General features: G+C 40.6%; 1 protein-coding gene across 1 annotated transcript; it reads left to right on the top strand.

Moving 5' to 3' along the window:
• The first annotated feature begins 1,138 nt into the window (after positions 1-1,138).
• On the top strand, positions 1,139-27,080 carry LOC143320380 (olfactomedin-like protein 2A). The gene is made up of 8 exons (XM_076729942.1): positions 1,139-1,412; positions 12,764-13,027; positions 13,809-13,916; positions 14,070-14,246; positions 15,885-16,128; positions 18,742-19,044; positions 19,246-19,431; positions 23,018-27,080. Exons 1-8 carry the CDS (start codon positions 1,344-1,346, stop codon positions 23,620-23,622), a joined length of 1,956 nt encoding a protein of 651 aa, XP_076586057.1. The 5' UTR covers positions 1,139-1,343; the 3' UTR covers positions 23,623-27,080.

The raw sequence follows: 27,080 nt of genomic DNA, 5'->3' as shown, positions 1-27,080 counted from the left end.
TAAGTATAACCTTCCACCGACATTATGGTTTCTTTTTTGGATATATATATAATTACAGCCTATTATGTGGGAAAATAAATTAGAACAAACTGTTGCTGCGGTTGAGACTGATTAAGGTTAGTGTGTTTCTCTTGATTTCCTGCAGATGTCTCTACAGACTGCTCTGTGTCTCCTTCTCTCAGGAGTTCTCAGGAACTCCAGGGGCCCCAGACACCAGAGGCTTACTATGTGTCAGCTGATTCAGGCTAATTTAATTGAAAATTTGTTTGTTAATATTTATTACTAAAGCACAATATCATTGTTGACAGTCCCAGTGTCAAAATCTGATTTTAGACTTTAAGTCAGTTCTGTGCTTAGGCTATATGCTGCATATTGCTAAAGTTATGTGTTTAATACAATTGCCACACTGTAAATCTGGAACACAGAATAATGCACAGGAAAAACTACACATTGCACAGAGACAAGGGGTCTCAACAGCTGATTTTTCTCCTGGGGCCCCATTGACGGTTCATGGTTCCGAACTGTAAATATATATATATTAATTGTTAAGCACTCTGTTCCCTCACATTTGTAAATCAGTCTTCTGCTGACGTCCTTCGACTGCATTCCCAGCATCTGCCTCCACTCTCTTACAGCTAGTGACATCTCTACAGACTCAAAACTGTTTGGAGTGTCAAACTAATAATTGGCCAGCTGATGGCGCCAAAAGCCCTTCAAATTTCTAATGCGTGTCACCGCAAATGTGCTGTCCACCTGAAAGGGTGTAATCCTTCCATTAGCACTTTTAAACTTACCATTAGAGACACTATTCAATATAGGACATGTGCCTGAATTAATGAAGTGTTTGAAAATAAATAACTAGATAACTTCATTAAAAAATAATATCGAAGTATCTCATAGATTCATTCGTATTATTATTATTATTATTATTATTATTATTATTAGTAGTAGTAGTAGTAGTAGTAGTAGTAGTAGCAGCAGCAGCAGCAGTAGTATTATTATCAGCCGAACCCTGCTGTCCTGTGTAGACTGAATCCACACTGATGGCCTGTGCGTGTTTGTGTGTAAACCCCTCCCATAGGTGGAGGGCAGCGGGTGACAGCTGATGCGCACTGTGCGCCGGGCTGGAGACGGAGCGCGCGGTGCAGTCAGGGCGCACAAAACAGCACGCACGCTAACATCCATCCTTGCAGACAGACAGACGGACACGCACTGTACGATCCTCCCTGTGTGAAGAGGAAATGGAATTAAAATAGGCGCAGCACTTTACCCTCTGGACTGAATGCAGTGACTGTCGCTTTGGATTTCTCAACTTCACGCCCAGACACTTGACGCCGGAGAAAATGTGGAGATACACGAATTTGTTCGCCTTTCTGCTGGTTTTGTGTAAGGATGTGTCTTCACAGACCAAGGTAAGAAAAGACACTAGACTGGCGTGATTCACTTTATTTTCAGGATCCCCATTCACATTGCCTTGTATTACATTACTGTATGCAAACAAGTGTTGTTCAGACCCAGTCGTGGTCAATGTTTAATTACAGCACATCCTGTTATAGCAGTATGCCAACCTCCACTTATTCTGCTGTACTTCACCTCTTACCTGCTCCATATTCATGGTGCCTCTGCTTCAGACAAATTAGTGACTTGACCAATACCCAACATTTTCCCCTTGCCAGACCTTTAAATTTCCTGTCTTAAGACAGCAGATGGTTCAGGTTATGTGTCATCTTTTATGATTGCAGGTAATCCTCCCAATGAGGGCTTTTGTGTGACATGAGTAACAATAGGTTTATGTAATGATACCTCCAGTGTGTGCAGGCCTGATGCCAGCAGAGTGTGGGAGAGATGGCACTCAGTGGGGTAACAGTAATATCTGGCTGCCCTTGTTTGCACAGCTGCTGGACTCCAGTAACCCCTCACTCTCCCTCAGCCTAATCCAGCTCTACACATACTCACACATACATGCACACACACATACACATGCACACACATCCCACCAGAAGATAAAACACATGCACAGTACACATTATATATGAACACCAGGGGATGTGTCACATATGTACAGCCAAGTGTGTGGCGGTCAATGCCCCATGCTATTAGAACTGAGAGGGAGTGGTAGTAGGAGTCAGAGTAGCAGTAGTAGTCGCAGCAGTGTTTGCAGTTTTATTAATTACAATAGTAGCAGAAAAAGCATGTGGTCGTGTTAGTAGTGGGGAGAGTGTATGGACACCCCTGTGCCTGGTTTTGTCTAGGCCCCTTAGCTCCAGTGAATGCAAATGTTAATGCTACAGCTTACAATGATATTTTCGACAATAGTGTATTTCCAGGTTTGTGTCAACAGTTTGCGACTGTTTCCCTTCCCTCCCTTTCCTCCTTGAGCATGAAAATGCCCCCATGCACAAGCCAGCTCCGTAAAGACATGGTTTTCCCAGTTTGGTGTGAAAGAACTTTACTTGCCTGTACAGAGCCTTAATCTTAACCCCATCAAACACCTTTAGGATGAACTGGAACATCAACTGAGAGCCAGACCTTTTCATCTAACATCACATTTGGACCTCTCTGGTGCCCCTGAATGGGAGCAGAACCATGCAGCTGTGGTGCCCTGGTAGCTCACCTGGTAGAGGGTGCGCGCCATGTACTGAGGCTGAGGCCTGGCAGCTGCATGGATTCAGTTCCAACCTGCAGCCCTTTGCCACGTGTCTTTTTCTCTCTTCCCCATTTTTGTGCCTTTAATAGCTGTTCTATCTAAGAATGGCTCACCCCCACTCCCACCCCCATCCAAAAAAGAAAAAAAAAATACAAATTGCTGCAGCCAGTTAACAACACCTGGTAGACAGACTGACCCAAGACGAATAGAGGTATCACATTAATACCTATGTTTAACCTTCACCTGTGGCTGGAATGTTTCAATGTCTATATACTCTTGGCCATACAGTATAAATCTGGTGAAAGTAGTTACAGTGTCTGTAGTGGTAGTAGTAGTAATTGTCCTTGAAGACACATAGTTGTGGCATTAGTGGTATTACTACTTCTTTAAAGCAGTAAAGTGAATGTAGAATTAGTGGTCATAGTGGTCGTGGTGAAATAAGTTGTAGTTGTCTTAGCAGTGGTAGCAATAGTAACTATGGTAGTTTTACCACTAGTAGTAACAGTAGTCATTGCAGTAATAATATCAACAGAATAAAAGCAGAGATAGTAGTAGCTGTAGTAATAATGGAAACAGTGGTTTAGTAGAAACAGCAGCAGTGGCATATTGTCTTTATTGGCAGTTTACAAAATATGGCTGTAAGGTGAACTTTATGGAGTAAAAGTAAAGTAAATTCTGATTAGTGTTAAGATTTTGGCAGATTTTCTTTTTCCGCATCATCTCTTCATTCAAACTCTCATTTATCCCTGAAATTGTGCACAAGATGGGGAGGAGCTAGTGGCCGAGGGGTATAATGTGCTGATGATGAGTCCATCATGTATCTACCATCAACCCATTAATCAGAAGGTATAAACCCCCCCCCCCCCCCCCCCCCAAAAAAAGAAAGAATTTAAAGAACTGAGCAAACTATTTTGTGAATTCATTTTTTAATTAAACAATGATTTCACATTAAAATGACTTAAGGACTTTTTAAGGCAACTGAGGGTTTGTAGCAAATGCACAGTTTTGTAGCTCATCTCTATATAACATAACATGTGTCAAAACACAACATCATTCCTCAGCATCCATGCAGCAGTGTCACAGCTGCAGTCGTGTGGTTATTGGAGACAGTCATATTCTCTGTAGCCAGACTGGTGGCACTGACATTAATGAGAGACAAAGCCTGCTTAGGAGAGGGCATGGAGGGCACCAGGGGGTGGCATGGGAACCATCACATGCACCTGCTTCATGTTTTGGTTGTAAACAAATCTGAGGACAATCAGTTTAAGGTCAACTGGGGGCTAGAAGCAGAACGCAAACTATGCTCTGTCTACCTCAGTGAAACAGCCCCCACTAGCAGAGACAAGGCTTAATGATACACTATGTATTCACTTACAGGTGCTGTAAGGTGCCTTGTAGTGTCAGGGGATGGACACAATGTTCATGAAATGACATTGTGTCCATGCCATGTTATGCCAACATCGTTTCATTTGGGATGTCACATGGGCTTTGATGGAGAATCAAATTATCAGTGTGCAGAGAGTCAAGTCTTTCTGTTTGGGGTTAAAACAAAGCTGCAAGCTATTGGAAATGAGAGAGACTAATACCTCATTCATGCAGAGGCAATGACCTGGAAAAAACTGCTTTTGGTGTCAGTGGTGTCAGTGTGAAGGGGTCAACATTCACCGTCTGCCCCAGGTTTATGACCAGGGTTTTACACTGGTCTGACATTGCTTGGCGCTCTTTCAAAATGGTCACATGATATTATGTTTTAAACTGTTATCCTCCATAGATTGTGAGGATGACTATGAGCTCCCTCACACGTGATTTTGGTGGTTCTTGGTCCTTGAGCAATACATTAGCTCATTTAAAGTTGCATCATTCCATTAACCTGCATGGATGCCAAAATCACAGAGAGCGTGCTGTATACCAAATCAAAAGCTGCATTTTTATCAGTCTATTTCAGGGGCTCATGGCCAGTTTGAGTTAGAAGTAAAAGAGAAGTGGATGGACTGTCACCAAAAATCTTATCACACAGCCTTGTTTTTGTCACAGACTCGTTTACACTCCACATGTTGCCAAATTCTTCATTTGAAAGCATCTGTGGCCTTTCTTTTTCACTGACTTCTAATGTATTCACATAGTTCTGCTGTTTTCCCCCTCTATGCAGGTCTCTTAATACTTGAGAACAAGATTTATGATCACAGATAGAGTTCATTTCAAATTTTGCCCATCTCTGTCTGCAGTATATGTCCTCATTTGTGTGTGGCCTGTGTAACATCCCATGAAAGGCAGGAACCATCTCTCTGATCTTCACAGACCTGGTCCTCTGTGTCACGCTGTATCCTGCTAACAAACAAGTACATTAGGACACACCTAAGGTCATTCATTTAAAAAGATGTCACAAAACCCTCAAATTCAGTTGTGTACATATGGTGAACAACTACAAACTCATGCAAAAATAGTTTTCTTCAGTCATCATAAACAGTATAAGCAGTATAAGAGACTTGGAGCTCTCTTTGACATATTTCTGTCAAGAATGAGCTGACAGAAACAACAGAGCCATACTGTATTTTTCTGGTATCACTGACTTTCTTATTCGCCCTTGCATTGCATGATATGGTGATGGCAGGAGCTTTTGTAGAAACTTTGCAGTTTTGTCACACAGCAGCTATGGCTGGTGTCATGCTGGAGGTCCCAGCCTAGTATTTCTAGAAACTATATTCATGTCCTTTCTGCGCTGTGTGTTCAGTGTCAGTGCAGGAAGTAGTGTGTCTGATATACAGCAACACACAGAGTGAGGATGTGGAGGTTAGACTGGCTGGAGTTCGCATCCCATCATAGACCTGCATTTAACGTCTTTCCTGAAACCATAAGGGCATAGTTTGACATTTGGGAAATATACTTATTCACACTTATTCACATTCACATCATCAAGGTAGAAGAAAAGATTTATAACACTGTTGTAAATTAAATTTGAAGCTACCACCAACAACTCAACACTGGAAATGGTGTCATCAGATTTTTCCTGTTCCTGAGTATTTTTACACTGTGGTATTACTACTACTACATTACTGAAGTATAAGGTCTTAACAGTTTTTCCACTACAGTTTATATTTGACAGACAGATACTAGTTTTGAAATACCCTTTAACTATCTGAGTTGCCAGAGTTTATCTGTCATGACCTTAACCTTAACCACACACAGATATTGTAGAAAGTGAGAAGAGAAATTTTAAAATATTGTTTCTGGCCCAGCTACTTCTCTACACAGGTCCTGTAGAGGTCTTACAAACAGGCTCAAAAATGTTTAAAATATTGCTTGTGGTGTGGATGTAGATCACACAGTCTGTGGTGTAGATCAGATAATGTACTGTAGCTGCAGTGAAAGCACGTCATGTGGTTATTTCTCAGCACGTTTACATTGACAGCGTGCAGCTCTGCTGTCCGTACTCAAACACAAGTCCGATAGAACATTGTAATATAAAACAAATGACTGATTTGACAAATGACTGTTTCTTTTGTTTGTTTTTTTTTTGGCAGTTGCCATACTAAACAATAAACATTTACATATTATCTTAAGTTGTGATTAACATCTGCACTATTATATTAATCAGCTGTCTGTTGGAGCTTGTTCTTGCAGGTAACACTGACCAGCAGGAGGTCAGTGACAGGTTTTGATGAGGAGCTTGAGGACAGTATCTCTCACTAAGCAGTAGTTTTTGACATCTCCCAGAAACATCTGCTGTGACAGTCATCTGGGGACAAGCCATTGGCAACATCTGTCATTCCAGTCAACATACACACACTAATAATTAGTAAGCGTCTCTTTGTGCTCATGAATGGGCTATTATAGCATGTGGATTTAATTAGGGAGCCACATTGTCAGCCTGATTTGTATCTGTGTGTTTTCAGAGGGTTTTCACCCTCAAAACTGTTTCATTGTTAAGAATAAATCAAATGTGGAAGTGTGTAAAAAGCCTGTTTAATGGTTTCTCAAAGTTCTTTAGAAAGCTACTGTGGCAGCAAAGGAAACTTCACAGTAATAAGTAATTCATTAAGTCCTCTAAGTCTTTTTTTCAGTCATCACAGCACAACATGACACAAAAATTAGAGTGTCTGGACGTAAAACAGCAGCAGGAATGTAGATGTGTACCCCTAAAACCAGCGAGTGCTTGATACAGTTTGTGTTCAGCTAATTAACATCCCTGTGCTAACGCCAGTGTTGTTGTTTATAGTCTGAGCCACCGACCTCATGTTTCACCTCCAGACTGAAGGCTTTAATAGAGTCCTGCCTTTGAACCAAGTTAATCTTTACAGTGGCACAGTAAGACTTTATCATAAGCACAGCTAATTAGAGTAAAAATCAGGCAGACTCTTTGGACTGGAATGTGGACCCCAGTTTTGGTCTTGAGTACTCTTGACATGAGATGATGTGGATTTGCAATAGCAATAGTCCATCCTTTAAAATCACAAGCTTGATAGGCTTAAGACTGATTAGAACTGGTATTCATAGTGCATTTGTGGGAAAGTAGTTCAAAAAGCAAAGAGTGGGGCTTGAATTAGCTGCAGGTCATAACAGGAACCGCAGTACTAATGTTGATGTTTGAAGGTTGGAGCATGCAGCTGAACATTTGAGCTTTGCCATAAGATATCAACTCTGCCTGCTTTTTTCACCACACAGTTGTCTCAGTGATTGCCAGCTGGCAAAGCACTAAAAGGAGAGGATATCCTTGTTTATATGAACAAGGCTGCAGATACAACAGACCAGTGCTACTGAAACATCGACTGTAACTCTGAGGCGAACAAATGCAGCAGCTATTGTGTAACACATCTTGTGTTTTTAGCAATCCTGAGCACAATTGGGGTTTCACTTCATCACTGTCAGGGTGTGTTAGCTGTTAAAGGCTGCAGCGGTTGATCTAATAGAGCTCTCTGCTGCGTCCAGGCTCTTTTCTTCCCATTGTGCAGACATGAGTTCATGTTTGAGCCGTGTTCTTTTTGACCTGAAACTTGACTGCACTTGAGAGGTCAAAGCCAAAGACTCAAAGCTCAAAGCATGCGTTAAATACTCTGTACTTTTAATTATTAGCACTCTTAATTGTGTTGCCTGTTCTCATGCTGGTAGGTCAGCTTGGCATGAGATGCTGGATGGTCAGTTAGGCATACCAGCACATATGATTTGACAGGAGGAGAAGGCAGCTGCTCTGACTGGCAGAATGATGCAGATTTTTCATGATAAGCAGCTGCCATTCTTTCTCCCGCAGTAAATTCTGCAAGGTAATAGTTTAGTCCTTCTTGACTAGACTAAACATTAAGTACCAAAGTAAATCTGGCTGGAATTTCTTTGACTTCTCCAATTTAATTCCAAGTTAAGCTGATGTTGCTATGCAGCAGTCAGTGTTTGGCTGGGGTTGAACAATGCAGCCCAGCAGGCCCGTAGGCATAGCCTCTGCTAAAGAAGTTTAATCTGCTAATCCACTCTGTTTTCATGTGGCTGTAGGATTTGTCAACCTGCTGCCTTTTCGCTTGACATGGGTCAGGATTGGCCCGGCTCTGCACACAGGAGTCCTGCCCCATATCAGACCCCCTCCCAGTATGTCTGCAGTAATGGAGGGAAAAGCAACCCCCCCACACACACACAAACACACATACACACACACACATCTTCCCCCATCACTCAGCCTGCATTCCTTCACTAATGAGCCCTCATCTCCACCACTCCCCCCCTTACCTTCAGCCTGCTCCTGCAATGCTGAAAGCTTTCCTAAATTGTTAAAATTGTTGCCATGGAAAGCCATTAAGTAATATAACGCCAACATGTCCAAATCACAATGACAGAATTCTAACTGCCTCCCTCACTCTTTTTCTGGCCTGGTAGTGCACTGTAAATTACTGGATGTGTAAGTAATGTCTCCTATCGTGTATCATTTATTTTTATTTTGCTTGTCATATTTAATACGGTACTTCAGGAATTTACTATTGGACATGTATAAATTTTTTAAATTTAGGTGACTCATAAGAGACCCGTTTAAAAAAGTAAAGTCAAAATTGATGTAGCAAAGACGGAGATATCCTGATTTCAGTCCCCAGTATGAGTCTAGCTCAGAAAACGCTCAACCCTATATTTATTTCCCAAAAAACTACTAATGGTATCTTTTCGTCCAACCCGGGACAACCCTGACAACATCATCGCGTTATTGTTACAGACTTAACAAAGCTCCTTCAGAGCTGAAGAAGAAATTATACACCTGCTTCAAAGACTGAAGTGCAGTGTCCCTTTATTGTAGGCAGAGTGTTCAACATGTAGCTCAACTGGCAGACATCAGCATGAACTGCTGTGCTGTTGTAAAGACTTACTCCATGAATGATACAGTAATCCAATGAATGGTTTCAGTGGTATTGTAATGATTCTCTTCATTGTTGATTAATCTGCTGATTATTGCCTTAATTAATAAGTCTGTAAAATGTCAGAAGACAATGACAAATGTCTGTCGCATTTCCTATGTCCGAGGTACCCTGTTGAAGTGTCAGCAAAAAGCAGCAAATATTCACAACTGAGACACCATAACGAGGGACTATTTATTTATTTATTTTGGCATATGCTGTCCTCACACAACCAAGACGACTTTCTACTTAAATTTACTTTAAACCTCTTTTATATCTATTGGAAAATGTACTTACAAAGATGGAATGGTTACGGTTTTTGGAGAGACTGAACTGCAAGGAGCTTGATTTATAGGCTGAATTTACTATATTTCTATCCAAGCTGGTAGCTGAGTAAATCTTTGAGCTGAGTTTGTACAAATGTGTTCTTCGTATTCTGAGAATACTACCTCCTAGTTTCAGTCACATGAGGACAGGGCGACAGCTCATTAATGAAGAATCTCTGTGTTCTTGAACTATCTTCCTGATAAAAGTGATACCACATGTGTGCCCATCCTGCAGTTTATAGCAGCCCCTAAATCTCACAAGGGAGGGAGAGATGACAGTCTAAACCTGCTCCAACATATGATCCAAGAGCCATGACTCCAAATATAGAACCAAGTTTGCAAGAAGGTGCATCTTGTGAACTGAACACATAGGTGACAGCTAGTGAGAAACTAAACTAGTACTACGAAAATCTGTCTGTCTGCTGTAAAAACAATTAAGGAACAATTCCCAACAGAGGATACAAGTGAAACCTTAAAAACATGGTGGGTCTGTGGTGGGTGGACATTGAGACTTTAAAAGGGAACTGTTACACATCAGTCTGTTTACAGGTGTTTGGAAGTGGTATTGCATATGTGAAAAAAAAATATAATATACATGTAATATAATGTATAATATGATATCATAATATGTAATATATATAATATAATGCACATTATGTGTGTCTAAAGAGGGAGCTGTATGAAACCTGATAAGTTGCCTCAAGTGATGTCTCCTTCAGGGCTCGAGACTGCGACCAAAATGGTCGCATATGCGACCTTTTTTTCAGAGTTTGCGAGTAAGAATTTCATCTGGTCGCGTTCGTGCGAGCGCATCAGTTTTATGGCTCCGTGTTAGACATTGTGGTTGAAAGTCGTCCCTTTTTTCACTGGTTTAGTCAGCCGCCTCCACCTGCACTCTCTCCTGTTGAGACAGCGCCGTCGCGTGCACATAAGCCGTCGCGTAAACGCGCAGCGCACAGAACTTCAAGACACCAAGACTAGCGTTTCGCTATTCTCAAAAATGAAGGGGTCTGTTGCTGATTTTTTCCAAAAAAAAATTTATTACGGGGTCGACACAATTTAAGCTGGAAACTGTGAAGTTACACAACGCCAGCATAAAACACAAAACCTGTCGGGACCAATGCATCACCCGAAACACTGAACCCCTCCCGACTTTTTTTCAGCGGATGGATGAGAGTAATCGCTCAACAGAAGAGAACGAAATGGTCATTAGGTTTAACACTGCCTATAACATAGCGAAAGAGGAACTCCCGTTCACACAATTCAAATCCCAGATCACACTGATGAAAAAAAAACGGGCTGAATGTGAACCCAACCTATGCCAATGACAAGGCATGTGCCCAGTTCATAGGAAAATCATGTGCTGGTGCGACCAACTGAGAAAGTTGGTCGCACCAGTGCTACCAGTGGAAAAGTTAGTGTAGAGCCCTGTCTTGAGTCGGTTGGGGCTGAACTACATGTTTGAAAATGCAAAAAAGTCTGGGGGTGTGGAGTTAGAAAGAAGCTAACCAGACCCCTATCATCCATTCCTCATTTCTGCTTGAGGATAGTGGCTCGAACCTACATAAGCTGCTCCTTGTATGAATCTCTGACCAAAATGTTGGTGGTCACTTCGGTGCATTGTGACTAATGTAGTCGCTAGTTTTTGACAAGGAAGAAGAATGCTTTGAATGAATTAGGTTCTGGTTCTGCTGCAGCAATTTACATCCTTTTTTTTTAAACTCTCCATCGTGGGTTTGACATTGTTATAGGAGTGTAATGGTAAATTGGTTGAGAACTCTCAATGCGGTAACCAAAGTTTAGTGGCAATCTGCCGCTGTCGCTTGTAAAGTTAAAACTTAGTCCATAAGGTGTCCAATTGAAAGTTCATGGTATGTCTGAAAATGGAAATGGTTCATCCCTTTTTAATAGAACATTCTCAGTAAAGTTCACAGGAATGTGCCAACATCCACAACAAACTTCATGGAAATCTAGCCACTGTATTGTATTTTGAGATGCCTTGTCATTGGCCAAAAAGTTTGAGAGGGCAGATGGATCAACCAGCATACCAAATGATTGACTGACCTTTTGGCAGTCCTTGGGTCTTGCTGTTGTTCAGACAAAAAAAAAATAACGAAATGACACAAGCTATGGATAATGACTGACATGGTCTCAGATCTCGTTTTAGTGCTACAGTATTCACATTTATTTCAACATCAGTGCAGGTCTTGTTATCAATAGTTATTCAGTATAATGATGGATAGGAACCAAATGTTTTTTGCAGTCCATGTTTATTTGCCCCAAACAGCTAGTTAGCAATATAGCAAGCTACAGCTAGACCATATGTGTTTGCAAAGTGTACCTGTGATTTGTTTGTATGACAGCTCAGACTCTGACTGTTCTCAAACTCAGCAAATGAAAGTCCAGTTCTGTTCCCTTTTCTCTCCTTGTTCCTCTTGCTTCTTAAAGTATGAACTGGAGTCATGACGACTTTGGATGTGCATGAATTTTTTGCTTGAGTTGAAACATTTTTACGTCTTCACCTCCATCTACATCTTCTCCTCTATGCGCATCCCCCAGTACAACTGTGTCATTGCTTCGACTTCATATGGAATCAAAAATATGTTTTGCTTTCAGTCTGAACATACCTTTATTCAGATCAGCTAACAAGGCAGCTATAAAGACACAAAACCAGTTGACAAATCTAACCTACCAGGTTTTAGTCTCTTGAGCCAGTCCAACATTCACTGTGAAATAAGGGAAGGAAGATAATAGACAAAGTGGAGAAATTCACAGTCATATCACGCATCAACTATGCAATAAATGTGTGCAGTTGAAATCTTGTATAAAAGCTCTCCATTGCATGCCACCTTGTCCTTGTCCCACATATGAAGAGTGTTCCTGTTTATTAAGTAAGCCATGGCCAGCCCATGGCCTGCCAAAGCTCTGTCATCATACATGACAGCCAAAGGCCAGCAGAAGTCTTTAGAGTTATGTTGTCTCTGAGGCTTTCCTCTGAGTCACACTAGCTAACATTCAAAAGAGGGGAAACATGTGGTTATTGTTCAGGATGACTTTCCTTCCCTTGTTTTTGTTTCCCTACAATAAAAATGGATGTATTATTCATGAAAGTCCAAGAGGGTTTAGACTAATGGAATAGATGACTGGAGGAACTCAGGATTCACAAGTACAAAAAGGAACACACCTGGCACTGGGTTTGGATAATATACTGTGCAATCCATTATTTGATATCCAAGTCTGATGTGTTAAATCATTGCTCAGCTGCTTATTTACAATAGTGCCACAATAAAAAGACGTTTCCACTTCATGCATTTAAGAGATACTTACAGTGTAAAAGTAAGATTAGAGTGACAACAAAAAAGGATTCAAAATGGCATTTTTTTCTTTGGATTTGAAAATGGGACCATTGACATTCTGTCTTCCAGATCTTTGGAGAGACTGAGCCTGTTCGGATGACATCAGAGGGTTCAGATTGCCGCTGCAAATGCATCATGCGCCCTCTAAGCAAGGATGCCTGCCTGCGGCTGCGGAGTGGCAGCGTACGTGTGGAAGATTTCTACACGGTGGAGACAGTCAGCTCCGGATCTGACTGTAAGTGCTCGTGCACAGCCCCACCATCCTCCCTCAACCCCTGTGAGAATGAGTGGAAGATGGAGAAGCTGAAGAAACAGGCCCCTGAATTACTTAAGGTGAGGAACAATGACATTTAAAGCCACTGTATGTAGAATGTTTATGTGTTCATAGTATCACATACCACATACTATCTTTACCAAAATTATTTGAAATCATCCTCTGGCAATGATGAGTACTCATACAAAATTTAACAACATAACTCATTTGCCTGGACCAAAAACGTAGGCAAACACATAGAATTACAAAGTAAGCTGTAAAATAGCAAACAGAGGAAGAGAACAAGAAAATGAAATGAATCCCACAGCAGTCAGTGCGTTAGTTTCATTCATTCAGAGTGCTTGTGAAATGGATCTAAAAGCAAAGTAAAGACAAAGGTCCAAAAATGGTCATTCTTCAACTCTCTGTGACCTGAGTATAGCTGTATGTCATTTAACATTCTTTGTGAGCACACCTCTGCACATATCTAAAACACATTTTTAGTTTTCACAGGCAGGAGAAGCTCGCTATGCACCATATGAAACCAAAGGCAGTTCCAGATGTTTGATCTGACTACTCTTTAAACTATAGATTAACCCAATAAATCTCTGAAGGAAATTTTTACAGTGAAAAGGAAAGGTCAAAATTAATTAAGATGGACTCTGAATGAACCCTAGACTGAGAGCACTGGGCTACACATTGAGCAGAATGTGGATGTCAATAGTGTTAATCACAGCAAATGTTTGGGAGGGCACTTAAGCTATTACTGCAGTTGAACAGAGGCACATAAAGCTGTCAGGTTTGGGTTCAGGAGATAGTGAATAATACTACTTCTTCCTCTTTTATGGCATGAATGACCAGCTCCAATCTATGGTGGACCTCCTCGAGGGAACACTTTACAGCATGGATCTAATGAAAGTCCACTCCTATATCAACAAGGTGGTGTCTCAGATGAACACCCTGGAAGAGGTAGGGAAACAACCAAACTCATGTACTTTGTTGTATCAGTGTAATCAAAGGGTTGGTATGAAACATGTATGACATCAAAGGTGGTTTATGTATAGAAGTTTATGTCATTTAACGGATAGTGATAACTGTGATGATAATGTTGTCATCTTGCAGACAATCAAGACAAACCTCACACGAGAGAATGAATTTGTTCGAGACAGCATGGTGAGCCTCACTAACCAGTTTAAGAGATATGAGAATTACTCCAACATTATGATGAGCATCAAGAAGGAGATCTCCAGCCTCAGCCTGCAGCTGCTACAGAAAGACTCCTCTGAGAGCAAAGCACAGGTGAGTGGAAACTTTTTCTGTGTTTTTCTTTGCACACATAGAAAAACAGTCCCACTGAAACTGCTTTCAGAGAAAAGCTGTAAAACCCACTGTGCACTGCCAACTCAACACCAAACATTACTTGCACAGAGTTAGCTTCTAGCTGGTGAGCATAGAAGAGCATCTAGCTGCTAAAGAGCCAGATATTTTTCTCTGGAGAGGATGGAGACTAGACTAGAGTGTGGAATTCATGTCATCGTGACCAGTCACACAACTCTGGTCTGCTGGATGTGTAAATGGGCAAATGCTAACATGTTTGCTATGTCAACTTAAAATGTGATAACATCAATTTTGTGTTGAAACCTTGTTCCTGCTGACTCAACAAGAATTACCGTAGCTTGCAGTATGTTGCTACAACCCAAGCTCAACAGAATACAGTCATTTTAAACAAACCGTTAATGGTTTTACCAAGTGTTCCCAAACACATGTAGTAACATCCTTTATCTAATCATCACCCTTTCATACCCAATCATAATACTATCACCTGTTACCAATGAACCTGTTTACCTGAGGAATGTTCCAAACAGGTGTTTTTGGAGCATTCCACATCTCTCCCAGTCTTTTGTTGCCCCTGTCCCAACTTGCTTGAATCATGTTGCTTCATCAAATTCAAAATAATGACATAAAAACATTTTTTTGACAACATATAACAAAAAGGATTAGCAGAATACCACATTCTCTTTTATATATGTTTTATACATTTTTCACAAGTTTTTGGAATTGGGGTTGTGGAATATTTTGTTGTAAAGACGACTTAAAATAATGGATATTATAATGAACCATTTAGGCAAATTTAAGATGTTTCCTTACCTGTTCCAAACACAGTTTCAAAGTTATCTAAATCCAAAGGACTGTACTTATCACACCTGACTGTCACTATGACAAATAAGATGAATTTGTGAAGAATATTGAATGAGCACTGTTTTGTTGTTTGGTCCTGTCTCTGGCTCTACTCAGGTTGCCTTGACTACAGCCTTTCTGTTAGTACAGACAGGACAGTGATGCTTTTGGGGCAGTAGAAATACTTTCAGCAGCACTGTACCAGTGGTAGTAATATTGGTAACCTTATTAACACAAGTTGAAGTTCTAATAGTAGTGCGCATATAAGCCATCATTTGTATGAAAATATATGATTTACGTTAACACACTGTGAGACATTATCAATAGGGATATCCAGCCTGTCCTCACAAGAAAAATGGCCATATAGTTCATCTGTTCAAGTAGGTTATTATGACCCATATTTATGTTTATTGCTAGGCCACAACCTCGAGCGGCCTTAGCATTTGTGACGGGAGCAAAGGAGGAAGTCAAGTGACTTAGTTTAAGTGCAAGAAAATCAAAGCGCATATGGAGGAAGGTGAGGTGAATGGATTGACCAAGCAAACACAGGACTTTCACCCAGAAGACCGCTGTTCATGTCCAGTATGAAACCAATGTTCACCTATTTAAACTTATTTTTGCACATGATCTTTTTGTAAACAAACCAATCAGTTTTGGTGCCTAAGCACAAGCAAAAGACACTCTTTCATAAGTCAATGTAAAATCCACAAGCCAATATTTCCTTGTGTCCTGACATAACCTGAATGTCCATATTTACAGGACACTAATGATGAAAAAACCAAGGAGGCTGTAAAAATACCCAACAAAAAGACCCCTGGAGCCAAAGCCCCACCCAAACCACCCAAAGAAAAGGCTGTGAAGCCCAAGAAAGAGGTCATTAAACCTGGGAAGCCGGTCAAGCCTGACCCAACAGCCAAAGCAAAGGTGGTTGGCAATCAGCCTGGAGTGGTGAGGGGCATCACATACTACAAGGCTGCCAAGACCGACGAGGATGAGCACAGAGGTGAGAGTTTTCAGCTTGGCTGGGGCACTGTATACTCTCCCAGCGTAGTGGTGTGTTCATGGAAAGCCACCCTCTCTGAGCTAAAGCAAACATTGTGCTCACACTTTAGCTGAGCTTGCACTCCCATCTGTGTGCGATCATCTGTGCGTGATCCACTGTGGGTGTTGAAAATGATCCAAATTAGTTTCTCCAGCAATCTAATCTGACCCCACATGGCACTGTGCTGCATCAGAATCCACCATTCACAGAGCCAATCTTTATTAGCTGGATTTAGTATCTAGTTAAGGGCAATATAAAGTTTTCCTGAGAATGCTGTTTTACACACATGTGAGATCAGGTTGTAATTGTGTTGCAAAGTATGCACTCAAGGCAATAAAACGGAACCTATTGTTGTGTGACTCACAAGATCCCCTCAATACAATACTGCTCTAGTGCCCACAGGATTTGATTGCTTTTGCACGTTCAGCAAGCAGGAAATCCAAATCTTTTATTGACAAAATACATGGAGCTGATGGAATGCTGTGTCAAAGGAGTGCTGCCATGTCCATGACATGCCTCAGCTTCAGTCCTCACAACAGTGTGTGGAGATCCTCACCAATGCAGAGAAAACATTTCCTGACTCCTTCCAATCCTCTTTAAGTATAGATGAGTGAATAGGTATGCTGCGTTTGCACAGGGCACACGCACATAATGCTGTCAGACCATGTGTTCTGCCATGTATGTGAACTTCAACAAGCCCAGCCACCCATGTCAAATTCCTGAAACCAGTCAGCTGCATTTCCATAATCTCTGGCAAAGAGCAGGATGCAGGAACCTTTATTTATCAAGGGATGGTTGATACACCTTCATGGTTTTTCCTGAAATTCCTCTCTTCAGATTTAGTTAAAGTAACACACATTTTACAGGGAAGCACCTGCTTTACCTGCCTACAGTCATTTTACCAGCCTGCAAACTTGAATGATTAACCATGTGGTTGCAACAAACTATCAAGTCAATTGACTGTTTACAACATAAACTGTATTAGTTTAAGGTTAAGGCATTTGTAGCTAATGAGGATTTTTCAAAGGCTGAAAAAGTTGCATTACCAATGGTAAAGGCCAGGGGTGAAAGCAAATACAATGTTCCTTTGTTTATTTTCAAAAACTTAAAACACTATCGTATTGTTTGGAGAATTGTTAGCAGTCATGTCAAGCATGAAACATTGTAAATAAGAATAAATCATATATATAAAAAAAAGGTCCTTTAAGACACAGAAGGGCTCTTTGCTCTGTATAATAGTAAAGTAGCAAAAGTAGTGCAATGTGCGTCTCATCTGCTTTACTGAACACAGATGGATGTCACTTAGCTGATGTCCTCCCTCATTTACTCTCCACATAGTCATTAGTAACACTCTACCAGGAATACAATTGCTTTGTTTCATGGTTGGGTTTGGAAACCAGTGCTCAGCACTGTTGAAGTTTGAGCAATAGGATTTTTGATTAAAAAAAAATATACGCAGATTGTTCAAAAGATGTTAAGACTCAGTGTTTTACTGAATTTTATCCAAAGGCTCTGCAACAACATTTGGATCATCACAGAACACTTAAGTCAAAAATTCAAACAAACTAGAGAATAAAATGTGTTGTCTGATCACATCCAGCCCAGAGGCAGAGCTGTTCATCTGTGGCCACACTTAGAGGCAGGGCAAAAAGCTATCAGACGTAAGATGAAAAAATTGTACATATGGAGATAATGTGGCACACTCAGTCTTTAGCCAGTACCTTTAGTAGAAGTTACTAAAAAAGTCAAACAAGAGTGTCAAATTTTGATTTTCAGTAGGATTGTAGATGCATTTAATCTATAAGTCTGTAACTTTTTTCTGCATTCATTTACTTAATTCATGCCTGTTTTACATTATCATTCATTTTTATTCCTTGGTTTTGAATTTGTATAGTCTCTTTTTAATTATGAAAAAAGTTCTATTTTTTGTCATGTTTTTATTGGCCAAATTATTATTGCCTGTTGGACATTTGGACAGTCACTTCGTTTCAAACATCCTGAGATCTTAACACTGTAATGAGAGCCATAGATATGATGAAATCATTTTAGGTTGCAGCTGTAATAACTTGCTCCCATTTTTGTTTAAAGCAAAATGCTACCTCAGTATACCAGAAATCAGTTGTGGCTAATAGACAGCAGAACACAGTTTGGAAGGAAAGAGGAGCAAGAAGTTCAGAGAAGGGGGAGTTCTGTGTGTGCTGCATTGCTGATGTGTCTTCTTTGATGTAAATTTCTGGAACACAGAAGACTATATTTCCCACTGTCACAGAGCCATATACTGTATGCACTGCACACTGAATGAAATGTGTCAAAACCCCCTTTAAAAAGCAGTTGAAATACAATTTAGTGACAATGACCCTGCACACTACTTGATCATGCTGCTCTATTGTAATCATCACACATGAGAACAATAAGCAGCTTGTCCAGTAACACTCCTCTCTGTCCCCACTCAGCCTCAGGCCTGTTTCACCTTGTTTGCTCATCTGCTGTATTTTGAATAAAAACTAGCTTTGAGAATCTTAGATTCTTCTCCATGTCTTAGCCTGACTGAGCATTTCCTCCCATTCCTCCCAGACCATTCTGCCAAAACGTACATGGTCCATCACATCACAGAAAACCAGTCAGAGGATGGAGGAGCTGAAATGGTACTGGAAACAATTGAGGCCACTGTTGCTGAACCCATTGCCACCACTGCAGCTCCCACCACGACAACTACTACCACCACCTCCACGACGACTGGTACCACAACTACCAGCACTACTACGCCAACTACTATCACCACACAACGTGCACCAGCTTCTGAAAGACCAGCTCCAACCATTGTGTTGGTGCTGGACAACTCCAACAACAACAGCCGGCCCAGTCTCCACAGAGCAGGTACGTGCTAAAACGACTCTGTAAAAAAGTTGAATATTCAGTTACATGCAAGAGCTGTAGTGACAGAGGCAGTTCAGCAGTAGGAGAATTTATAGGTTCATTCTGATGAGAAACGTGAGTGGGAAATCAATCTAAGCCCATCTTCTTGCAAGTCATGCTCTTGCAGGCATACATGTCGAATGTCCTGCTTGTTTCTTCCAGGGAAGATCCTCTACTGTGAAGGGACTGTCGCATCCATTGAGCAGCCAGAGAAGCAGCATAGTTATGGGCGCAACGAGGGAGCCTGGATGAAGGATCCCCTGGCGAAAGATTCCAAGATCTATGTCACTAACTATTACTATGGCAACAACTTGGTGGAGTTCCGCAACCTGGACAACTTCAAGCAAGGTGTGCTTCAGTTGTGTCTTTTTACAATGCCCGGTTTACCTACCATTACCCCAGACTTAAGCAGTATTTCTGTTTGATAGAAGAGTTTAAGAGGTGTAGATATCTAAGGCTTAGATTTTGATTCTTACATCAGTGTAGTAAACTTCACCCTTTGATGACACCTACACAATACTGAACAAATTTATCGAACATGATATGATGTGTTTGTGTCCTGTCCTATTTGGTGTATTTCAGAGCATGTTGAGAATTAAATACAAACAGATAAATTTCCTTGGTTAAAAGGCTAAGATAATTTCTAGGTTAGGATACTTAATTATTTATTAATAGCCATAGCTATTAGCTATTAGCCATAGCCATAGCCATAGCTATTAATAGCTTTAATAGCCATATTGATAGCCATAGCTAAACAACCAAAATTCCTCCACCCTATACTTTAGAACAGTGTTTCTCAACTGGTGGACCCACTTTTGGGTCACAGACCCATTTTCAGTGAGTTGCGGGCATTTGCCTGGACAAAAAAAAATGTTAAGAAAAAAATCCTGTGCTTTCATTTTTAAGGGGATTTTTTTATGCAGCGGAGTGTCGTCTATTCGTGTCTGGACTTGTCATTAAGGGGTGATGGTGGGTCACAAAGCCAGACCAGTGGAGAACCACTGGTCTAGAGCAGTGATTCTCAACTGGTGGGACCCGTTTTCAGTGGCCTTTGCCTTGGCAAAAAAAAAAAATGTTAAGAAAAAAATTCATTTGCTTTTATTTTGAAGGGGATTTTCTATGGAGCGGAGTGCCATCTTTTTTTCTAGTTTTGGGTCACGGCTTGTCTTTAAGGGGTGATGGTGAGTCCCGAAACCAGACCAGTTGAGAACCACTGCTTTAGAATACACTTTTCTCTCTTAAATAGCAGATATCCATCAACCCATACAGTCTGTATCATGATTGTGTAGATTTGTTTGTAGTCATACTACTGTACAAACTCAAACACTGTATTACAGTACAGTAATATAGAGTGCAATCCACCATGAAGCCCCATAACCTGCTGAGAACACGACTTTTAAGCCATTTGTTGTCCAATCAAAGATAGTATATTGGTCTATCCTAATTTGAGGCTTACTGTAAACCAGGATTTAAGACTAAGAAATGAATGTTTGACAGGCCTTAATGAGAGATTAAGCAGTATAAGTTTTCAAACACCAATACCAATATTTCTTGATTGAAGTTGCTGGTATCCAACATTTTGACCATTTAAATGTAATAGTTTTTACACTGCGATTTACAGTTTGGGGTAGGTTAGCAGCTTCGTAACAGGTTTCATTTCAGCGTTAACAGGCTGACACATATTTTCACATCTACATCTTTTTCATAATTTAAGTCAAAACATCATTATTCTCCCAGCATATTGGCCTAACTCCAGTATCACCCTGTTTTAATGTATAGCTATATGTTTTCTATGTCATTTTTGATGTTGATTCATGTTGATTGTCCAGTGAGCTCTGTGAGACTGATGAGACCTGTGGAATGCAAGTCTTGGTTGTTTCATGGCTCCAGTGGGTGGGAAAATCAACTCCTTTCACATCCAAATCAACTGAGGAATTGGATTACATTCTCTAAGAGAGTTAAGATGATCTCCCCTCATAAGACTTCGCTTGTTGATCTAGATGTGTTTGGACAATGGGCTTTCTAAATGCACTTACATGTGAGGTATCCTACAGTGCAGTGAGCTCACAGCTGTGTGCAGATGACTAGATATTTGGAGTAGCAGTGATGCCTGCTGTTCCCTGACATGTGCTCCAGCCTTTCCTTTGAACTGGCACAGCGGAGAGGGATTAAGAGTGTGGGCTGGCCTTAGGGATGGGGATGGTGGGGGGTGTTCTACTGAACGTTGTTTTTGTCCTTCACTGAGCTTTCCATTTATTATCATTATCTAAATCAGACTTCCTGAGGTTGGAAGGTTAGGATAGCACATAGGATGTGATTAGAAAATGACACCTACACTACACAACATGTTTGTTCAGGAGTGAAGTACTAAACAAACTGTGTCACTGTCACATGAAGCCAATGTGTACACAGTCTGGCATTGAAAAAACATTGTCATTGGCTCTATGAAGGGCATAATATCAGCTAAGCACACACACTGCTGAATGTATCCAACTCAAAATAAGTAAAGGACAATGTATAAATAAGCACAACAGCACAGCAGAGGGGTCTTGAGCATCCTGAGGGGGTTTACTTTATTTTTTAATAATGACCAGCTTGTTGTATATTATCCTGCTTATTGCATGGGTGGCTGTTGACCAAACATATTATTCATTTTAAATGTTATTCATATATTTTATTACAAACTATAGTTAGCACGGTTGCCCTCAGGACCGTCAAGCAGGGCTTTTTTATGTTGCAAATGCAAGTCAAGTCTCAAGGAACAATAAGCAAATAGTAAGCTCTTTCAATGGACCTGATTACTGAATATTCAGATATTATGTGCAGCTATGCAAGGCTTAGCTGTGGCTATCATACTTACTTTTTTATGTTATGGGTCGTTATCAGGTAAAAACACAAGCCTTCAGCGTGTTTGCTTTGAAATCTCAAATCAAGTCATTAGATCATCAAGTTTCAAATAAATCCTGACACCATAGCCTGCTTTCAGATCTGTGAATTGCCCCACACTTTGTTAAGTGGTTCAAATAATTCTTGTATTGTGCACATGGATGGCTCAGTCCACCGGTTTGAGATACAGTTGACCAATCAGGGCTTTGTATGGTGGAATATAATTGGAGATGTCATCTTTCTACAAATCTAGCTGGTTACCAAGCTATCTTGATACAGCTGTACAGGTTTTTGTAAGTCAACTTACAGAAATTCTAAAATCAGCATCGTTTTTTGACTGTCGTGTAAAACGTTTAGTGAACTGCTTCTAGCAACCACTAATGCAGCATTCATGCTTACAGGAAATGACATTGGTGGGATAAATATATTACTCATTACTGAAAGATTAGGGCAAAACAAAGTACCAATACCCACTGAGAAACTGGCTAATGAAGTGAACCTGGATAAATGCAGGCAATTCATTTAGACTGTCAGGCTAATTACATCAGTCAAGTTCAAGTCCATTCTTATGTCCAGATTTTGAGTGAAGTCTCCAGATCTGTTAAAGCAGTCAAGAAGTAATTTTTGATACAATCAAAAATCAGCAGAACGTGGGACTGTAGAATAGCATTGCCATAGTGTGACATCTGCCATATATGTTTGTGAGAGGATATTAGAGTCATAGATGGTGCTTAGGGCTCAGTACAGTCCTGGTAGTTGCTGGAGCCTGAAAATCCATAAGGAGGGAGTGTGCCTTTAGTTTAGGTTTGAAGAGGAAGAATGACCTAAAACAGTTTTCTTTGGAGCCACAGTGGAGCAGCAGCTGGTGATAGTAGACACTTCCACATGGGCAGTTATGGGCCTTGATGGAGACAGTTGCATCAGAGTTGAAACGGTGGTCTGTTTTGTACAGCTGAATATGTTCATTAGGAAATGACTGCTGATTGAGTGTTCATCCATGCTTCATAATAAACAGCTAATGCTAACGTCATATTCTTACTTATTGCAGGTCGATGGAGCAACCTTTTCAAACTGCCTTACAACTGGATAGGTACAGGCCATGTGGTTTATAACGGAGCCTTCTACTACAACAGAGCCTTTACCAAGAACATTATCAAGTATGACCTCAGGATGCGATATGTGGCAGCCTGGACACTGCTGCATGATGTGGTTTATGAGGACACCACCCCCTGGAAATGGAGGGGCCACTCAGACATTGACTTTGCAGTGGATGAAAGCGGCCTGTGGGTTATTTACCCTTCCATGGACTATGACTACAACCAGCAAGAGGTGATCATCATCAGTAAATTGGATCCTGGAGACTTGTCATTGAAAAAGGAAACAACCTGGAGGACAGGTCTCAAGCGGAACTCATACGGGAACTGCTTCATCATCTGTGGTGTTTTGTACGCCGTCAATGTGTACAACCAAAAGGAAGGTGAGGTGAACTATGCTTATGACACCCACACCAACACTGAAGCCATCCCACGCCTGCCCTTCACCAATGAGTATTCCTTCACCACCCAGATTGACTACAACCCCAAGGAGAAGGTTTTGTATGCCTGGGACAATGGCCATCAGCTTACATACCAGGTTAACTTTGTCGAACAGTGAGCACAGTTCACAGTAGGCCTGCCAGTATGGCACCTAAATAGAAAGAAGATGCTCAGTATTTGACAACCTAGAGGCAGCCATATTTGACTCAACAAGACAAAGGATGAACCTACACCAGCCTTCCACTACCAATGCATGCTATTCAAACACCTGACCTCACAGTGTACCAAACATACATGCCTCAGATGTGTATTGGGATGTGACTGTACGATATTTCAATATAATGGACAGTGGAAATAACCTCACAGGTTGAGTTAAAGCTCACTGGGCAGAGCTTAGGAAAGATTAGATATGTTCATTTATGAAATGTCAGCAGGCTGGCTAACTAGCAGACAGATAGATGGGGAAGGTGCCGGGGGGAGGGGTGGGGGGACTGAAACTGAAACTGTATTCTTAGAAATGCCTAAGAGTGAATAATAGGAGTGAAATAATCAAGAGTCAATGAGACTATACTATCCTGTGGAAAGAGAAGAGAGTTCAGTCAGAGACACTTAGAGTATGTCAAGTTATTGATTGTGTGTGGCAAATGCTTCAGCGGAAATGGCTCTGCTTTGTCAGGGAGCACTTAAAGAATCAGAGCAGCAGCTAGGACTCTGCTTCGATAACTAATCCGCCTAAAATATTCTGATACATGAATGTTAATTCATAATTAAGCCAATGTTACAAAAACCAAGATACCTTGACACCAAAATTTGGGCTGTGCACCAATAGCAAACTATTATCTGTGTTTCACAATCCATTTTTATTTAACCCTCTTCTGCCAAAATATATACTGCTCCACAAAACAGGCATGATTTTTAGACAGTTGTGAGACAAGACTTGATGGCACATCTCTTGAAAAAACTGTGTGAATTTATTGTCCTGTTAGCAACCAAGACCTATTGTGAGCAGATACTGCCAGCTACACAATCCTGCAAGTAGTTACTATAGCCTCATTTACACTTCATGATACAGCTTGGGCTCCACTTGATCAATTTACTTTTTGCATGAGGTACATTTCTTGATTTCATATTCCACTGCAGATGGTACTGTCTTAATGTAGGTGGGATTCTTAGCTGCTCAGGTCATAGTGATGCCACATGAAACTGCCTTCAGTTGAGTTCAGTTCAGACATCATCTTCAATGCGACATAAACCCTAGGAACAATGGAGGATATGGAAGGGATGTTATTTTGGGTTCTCGGTATTAGGCTGTTTTTGCCTCACAGCAAGGAGACACATTTTGTTTCAGGGTGGGCTGAAGGCAGCAGGAAAAAAAAGACTAAAAAAACAGGAGAGATGGGGAATACATCAGAGCACAGACAATAAGACAACTCTGGTTGCTCCATGGCAAGCAAGAGATGATTCTTATGACGAGTCTGTCTGACCCATCAGGGGTCTGCAGTATTTTTACTCCACCGTTTAGTATCGGCTCAGCTCGCTTGGAACCTTGACCAAGGTGAAACCAAAGAAAGTAGCAGGTACCAGGTACTGCCCCCAACTTTTGCCAATGGAAAACCAAAAAATGAGTCAAGTCAAGACCAATCTCTATAAAGAGATATCTGCATAACAATGCAGAATCTGGAGGCAGGGGACAAGATTTTGGTATCTTAAGTTTCCATTTGTAGTCTGTTTGTAGTCTAAATAGTATTGACCAGTCACGTTTGAGCAGGCTTTGGTTGCACACAGATAAAGGGTCCATATGAAGACCAAACGAGATGGAATGCATCGGCTGAAATTAACCCATCAGCTATTGTCTGATGATAGTTTAGCTTCTTATTAGCTTACTTGGCTTTCTATTTATACAGATTAGCTGAAATGTCATCTTTGCTTCTGAAGTTGCTAATCAGATTGTAAACAAAGACCTGCACACAGAAGAGGAAGTCTTGGACCAGAAAACCATTATTCGAACACCCACTGGTTACAGCAGAAGCCCAAAAACATTGGTCAGACGATGGTGTATCAGATGGTGTATCAGATGGTCTATCAGACGATTGACGATGGGTTCCGAGATTGGGTCAAGCTAAGCTGTATCAAGAAGTGAAAATGAGGCATATGTCCCCAAACTACTAGACCGCCAATTTCATGCGGACGTGCGGATGAACTGTGCCACTTTCAGGTGTGGTTGAGCCTTATTAGGGAGAAGGGTCATATTATAGTGGCTGCACTGTACATCTGCATGAATGTGATTGGACACTCCTAGCCAGCTGGTAGCCAAGGAGCTGATGAATGAGCCAGTGATGGTGAAGCTTTGATAAAAGAGTGGATGCATGCAGTAAATGCATGCAGCATCAGTTAATACAAGCACAACTTCAATGCCCTACCTGAACACTGTGTTGTATTTTTTTCCAGTCATGGGTTTTCTTGAAGCCAGCATATAGTTACATGAAATGCAGCTTAAGAAATTTGTATTTACCTTCAGTATTCAGTAATTGTTGTTGTGACTTTGTATGAACTTAAGTTTGAAGTTAAGATGACCAGACTAGCTAACGTGTTAGCTTCCATAGCATAGCATGGCTTGATGTAATAACCATAATCAGGCCTTCTAATCTTAGATACCTCTTCTTTTATCTTTTGCCTTTCAAATATTTGTACACAGGTAGCATTATTTGATCCAACAGCCAACATTTAACTCAACCAATGAGATTATTTCTGCCTCCAGACTAGTAAGAAATGTTTGTAAAACTAAACTATCAGCTGTTGTTGCCCATCTACTCCATCCTATCACCAAGCACTTTGATCATGAAACTGCTTTGATTATTATTCCGGCCTCATGATGCTTCCTGTCTCTTTACCATTGATGTTGTTTTGAGGGATGTGTTGAATATAATATGAATTCCAAAAACAAAACAATGTACACATGTTTCTATGCTCATGTTTTTTTATATATTTACATGAATTCATTTGACAATATCGTACAACTTTTTCTGATTTCCATGCATCTTGTTAAATTTCTGTGTTGTTGTATAAACATATGCAGCTGTATTGTTAGCAACATTTAGATAACCACTACATTTTTCAGAATTATTATTTGAACATTTTCACCTCAGTGGAAATAAACAACCGTAATCAATCATGCTAATATAAAAGGTGCATAGTACATTAGCTGTGCCATCTTCAGTAATGGAGACCATAAACCATGAATGTTTTTATGTTTGATGACTGACAGTACTGTGTGAGGCACAGAATGGGAATGGTATATATGCTATAAGACTCATGAGGTAACTTTTGCAGCATTTTACAGTGTTGTTTTTTTCTTGTACACCATTCATGTTTCACAACCACATTACTTTGCCTGTTCCTGAATAATCAGGTGCATTTTATTAAGTTTATTCATAAAAGGTATGCTGATCGCATAAAGTGATAACTTCAATTGCAAGGTCTTAATACATGAATAATGCCAGGAAATGTAACACAATGCTTGAAACCAGCTGAGTGTGTGTGCCTGTGCTATGAAATAAAATTTCCATGATAAAAGTC

Source organism: Chaetodon auriga, chromosome 5, assembly GCF_051107435.1.
Source record: "Chaetodon auriga isolate fChaAug3 chromosome 5, fChaAug3.hap1, whole genome shotgun sequence".
Classification (NCBI taxonomy): domain Eukaryota; kingdom Metazoa; phylum Chordata; class Actinopteri; order Chaetodontiformes; family Chaetodontidae; genus Chaetodon; species Chaetodon auriga.
This window is presented reverse-complemented; position numbering and strand designations above follow the sequence as displayed.

Bases quoted from the DNA above. Each gene is read 5' to 3' on its own strand.
- LOC143320380 (XM_076729942.1), top strand. From the start codon at position 1,344: ATGTGGAGATACACGAATTTGTTCGCCTTTCTGCTGGTTTTGTGTAAG. The intron at 13,028-13,808 runs GTGAGGAACAAT...ATGAATGACCAG, and splicing joins AGGCCCCTGAATTACTTAAG to CTCCAATCTATGGTGGACCT. The intron at 19,045-19,245 runs GTACGTGCTAAA...TGTTTCTTCCAG, and splicing joins GCCCAGTCTCCACAGAGCAG to GGAAGATCCTCTACTGTGAA.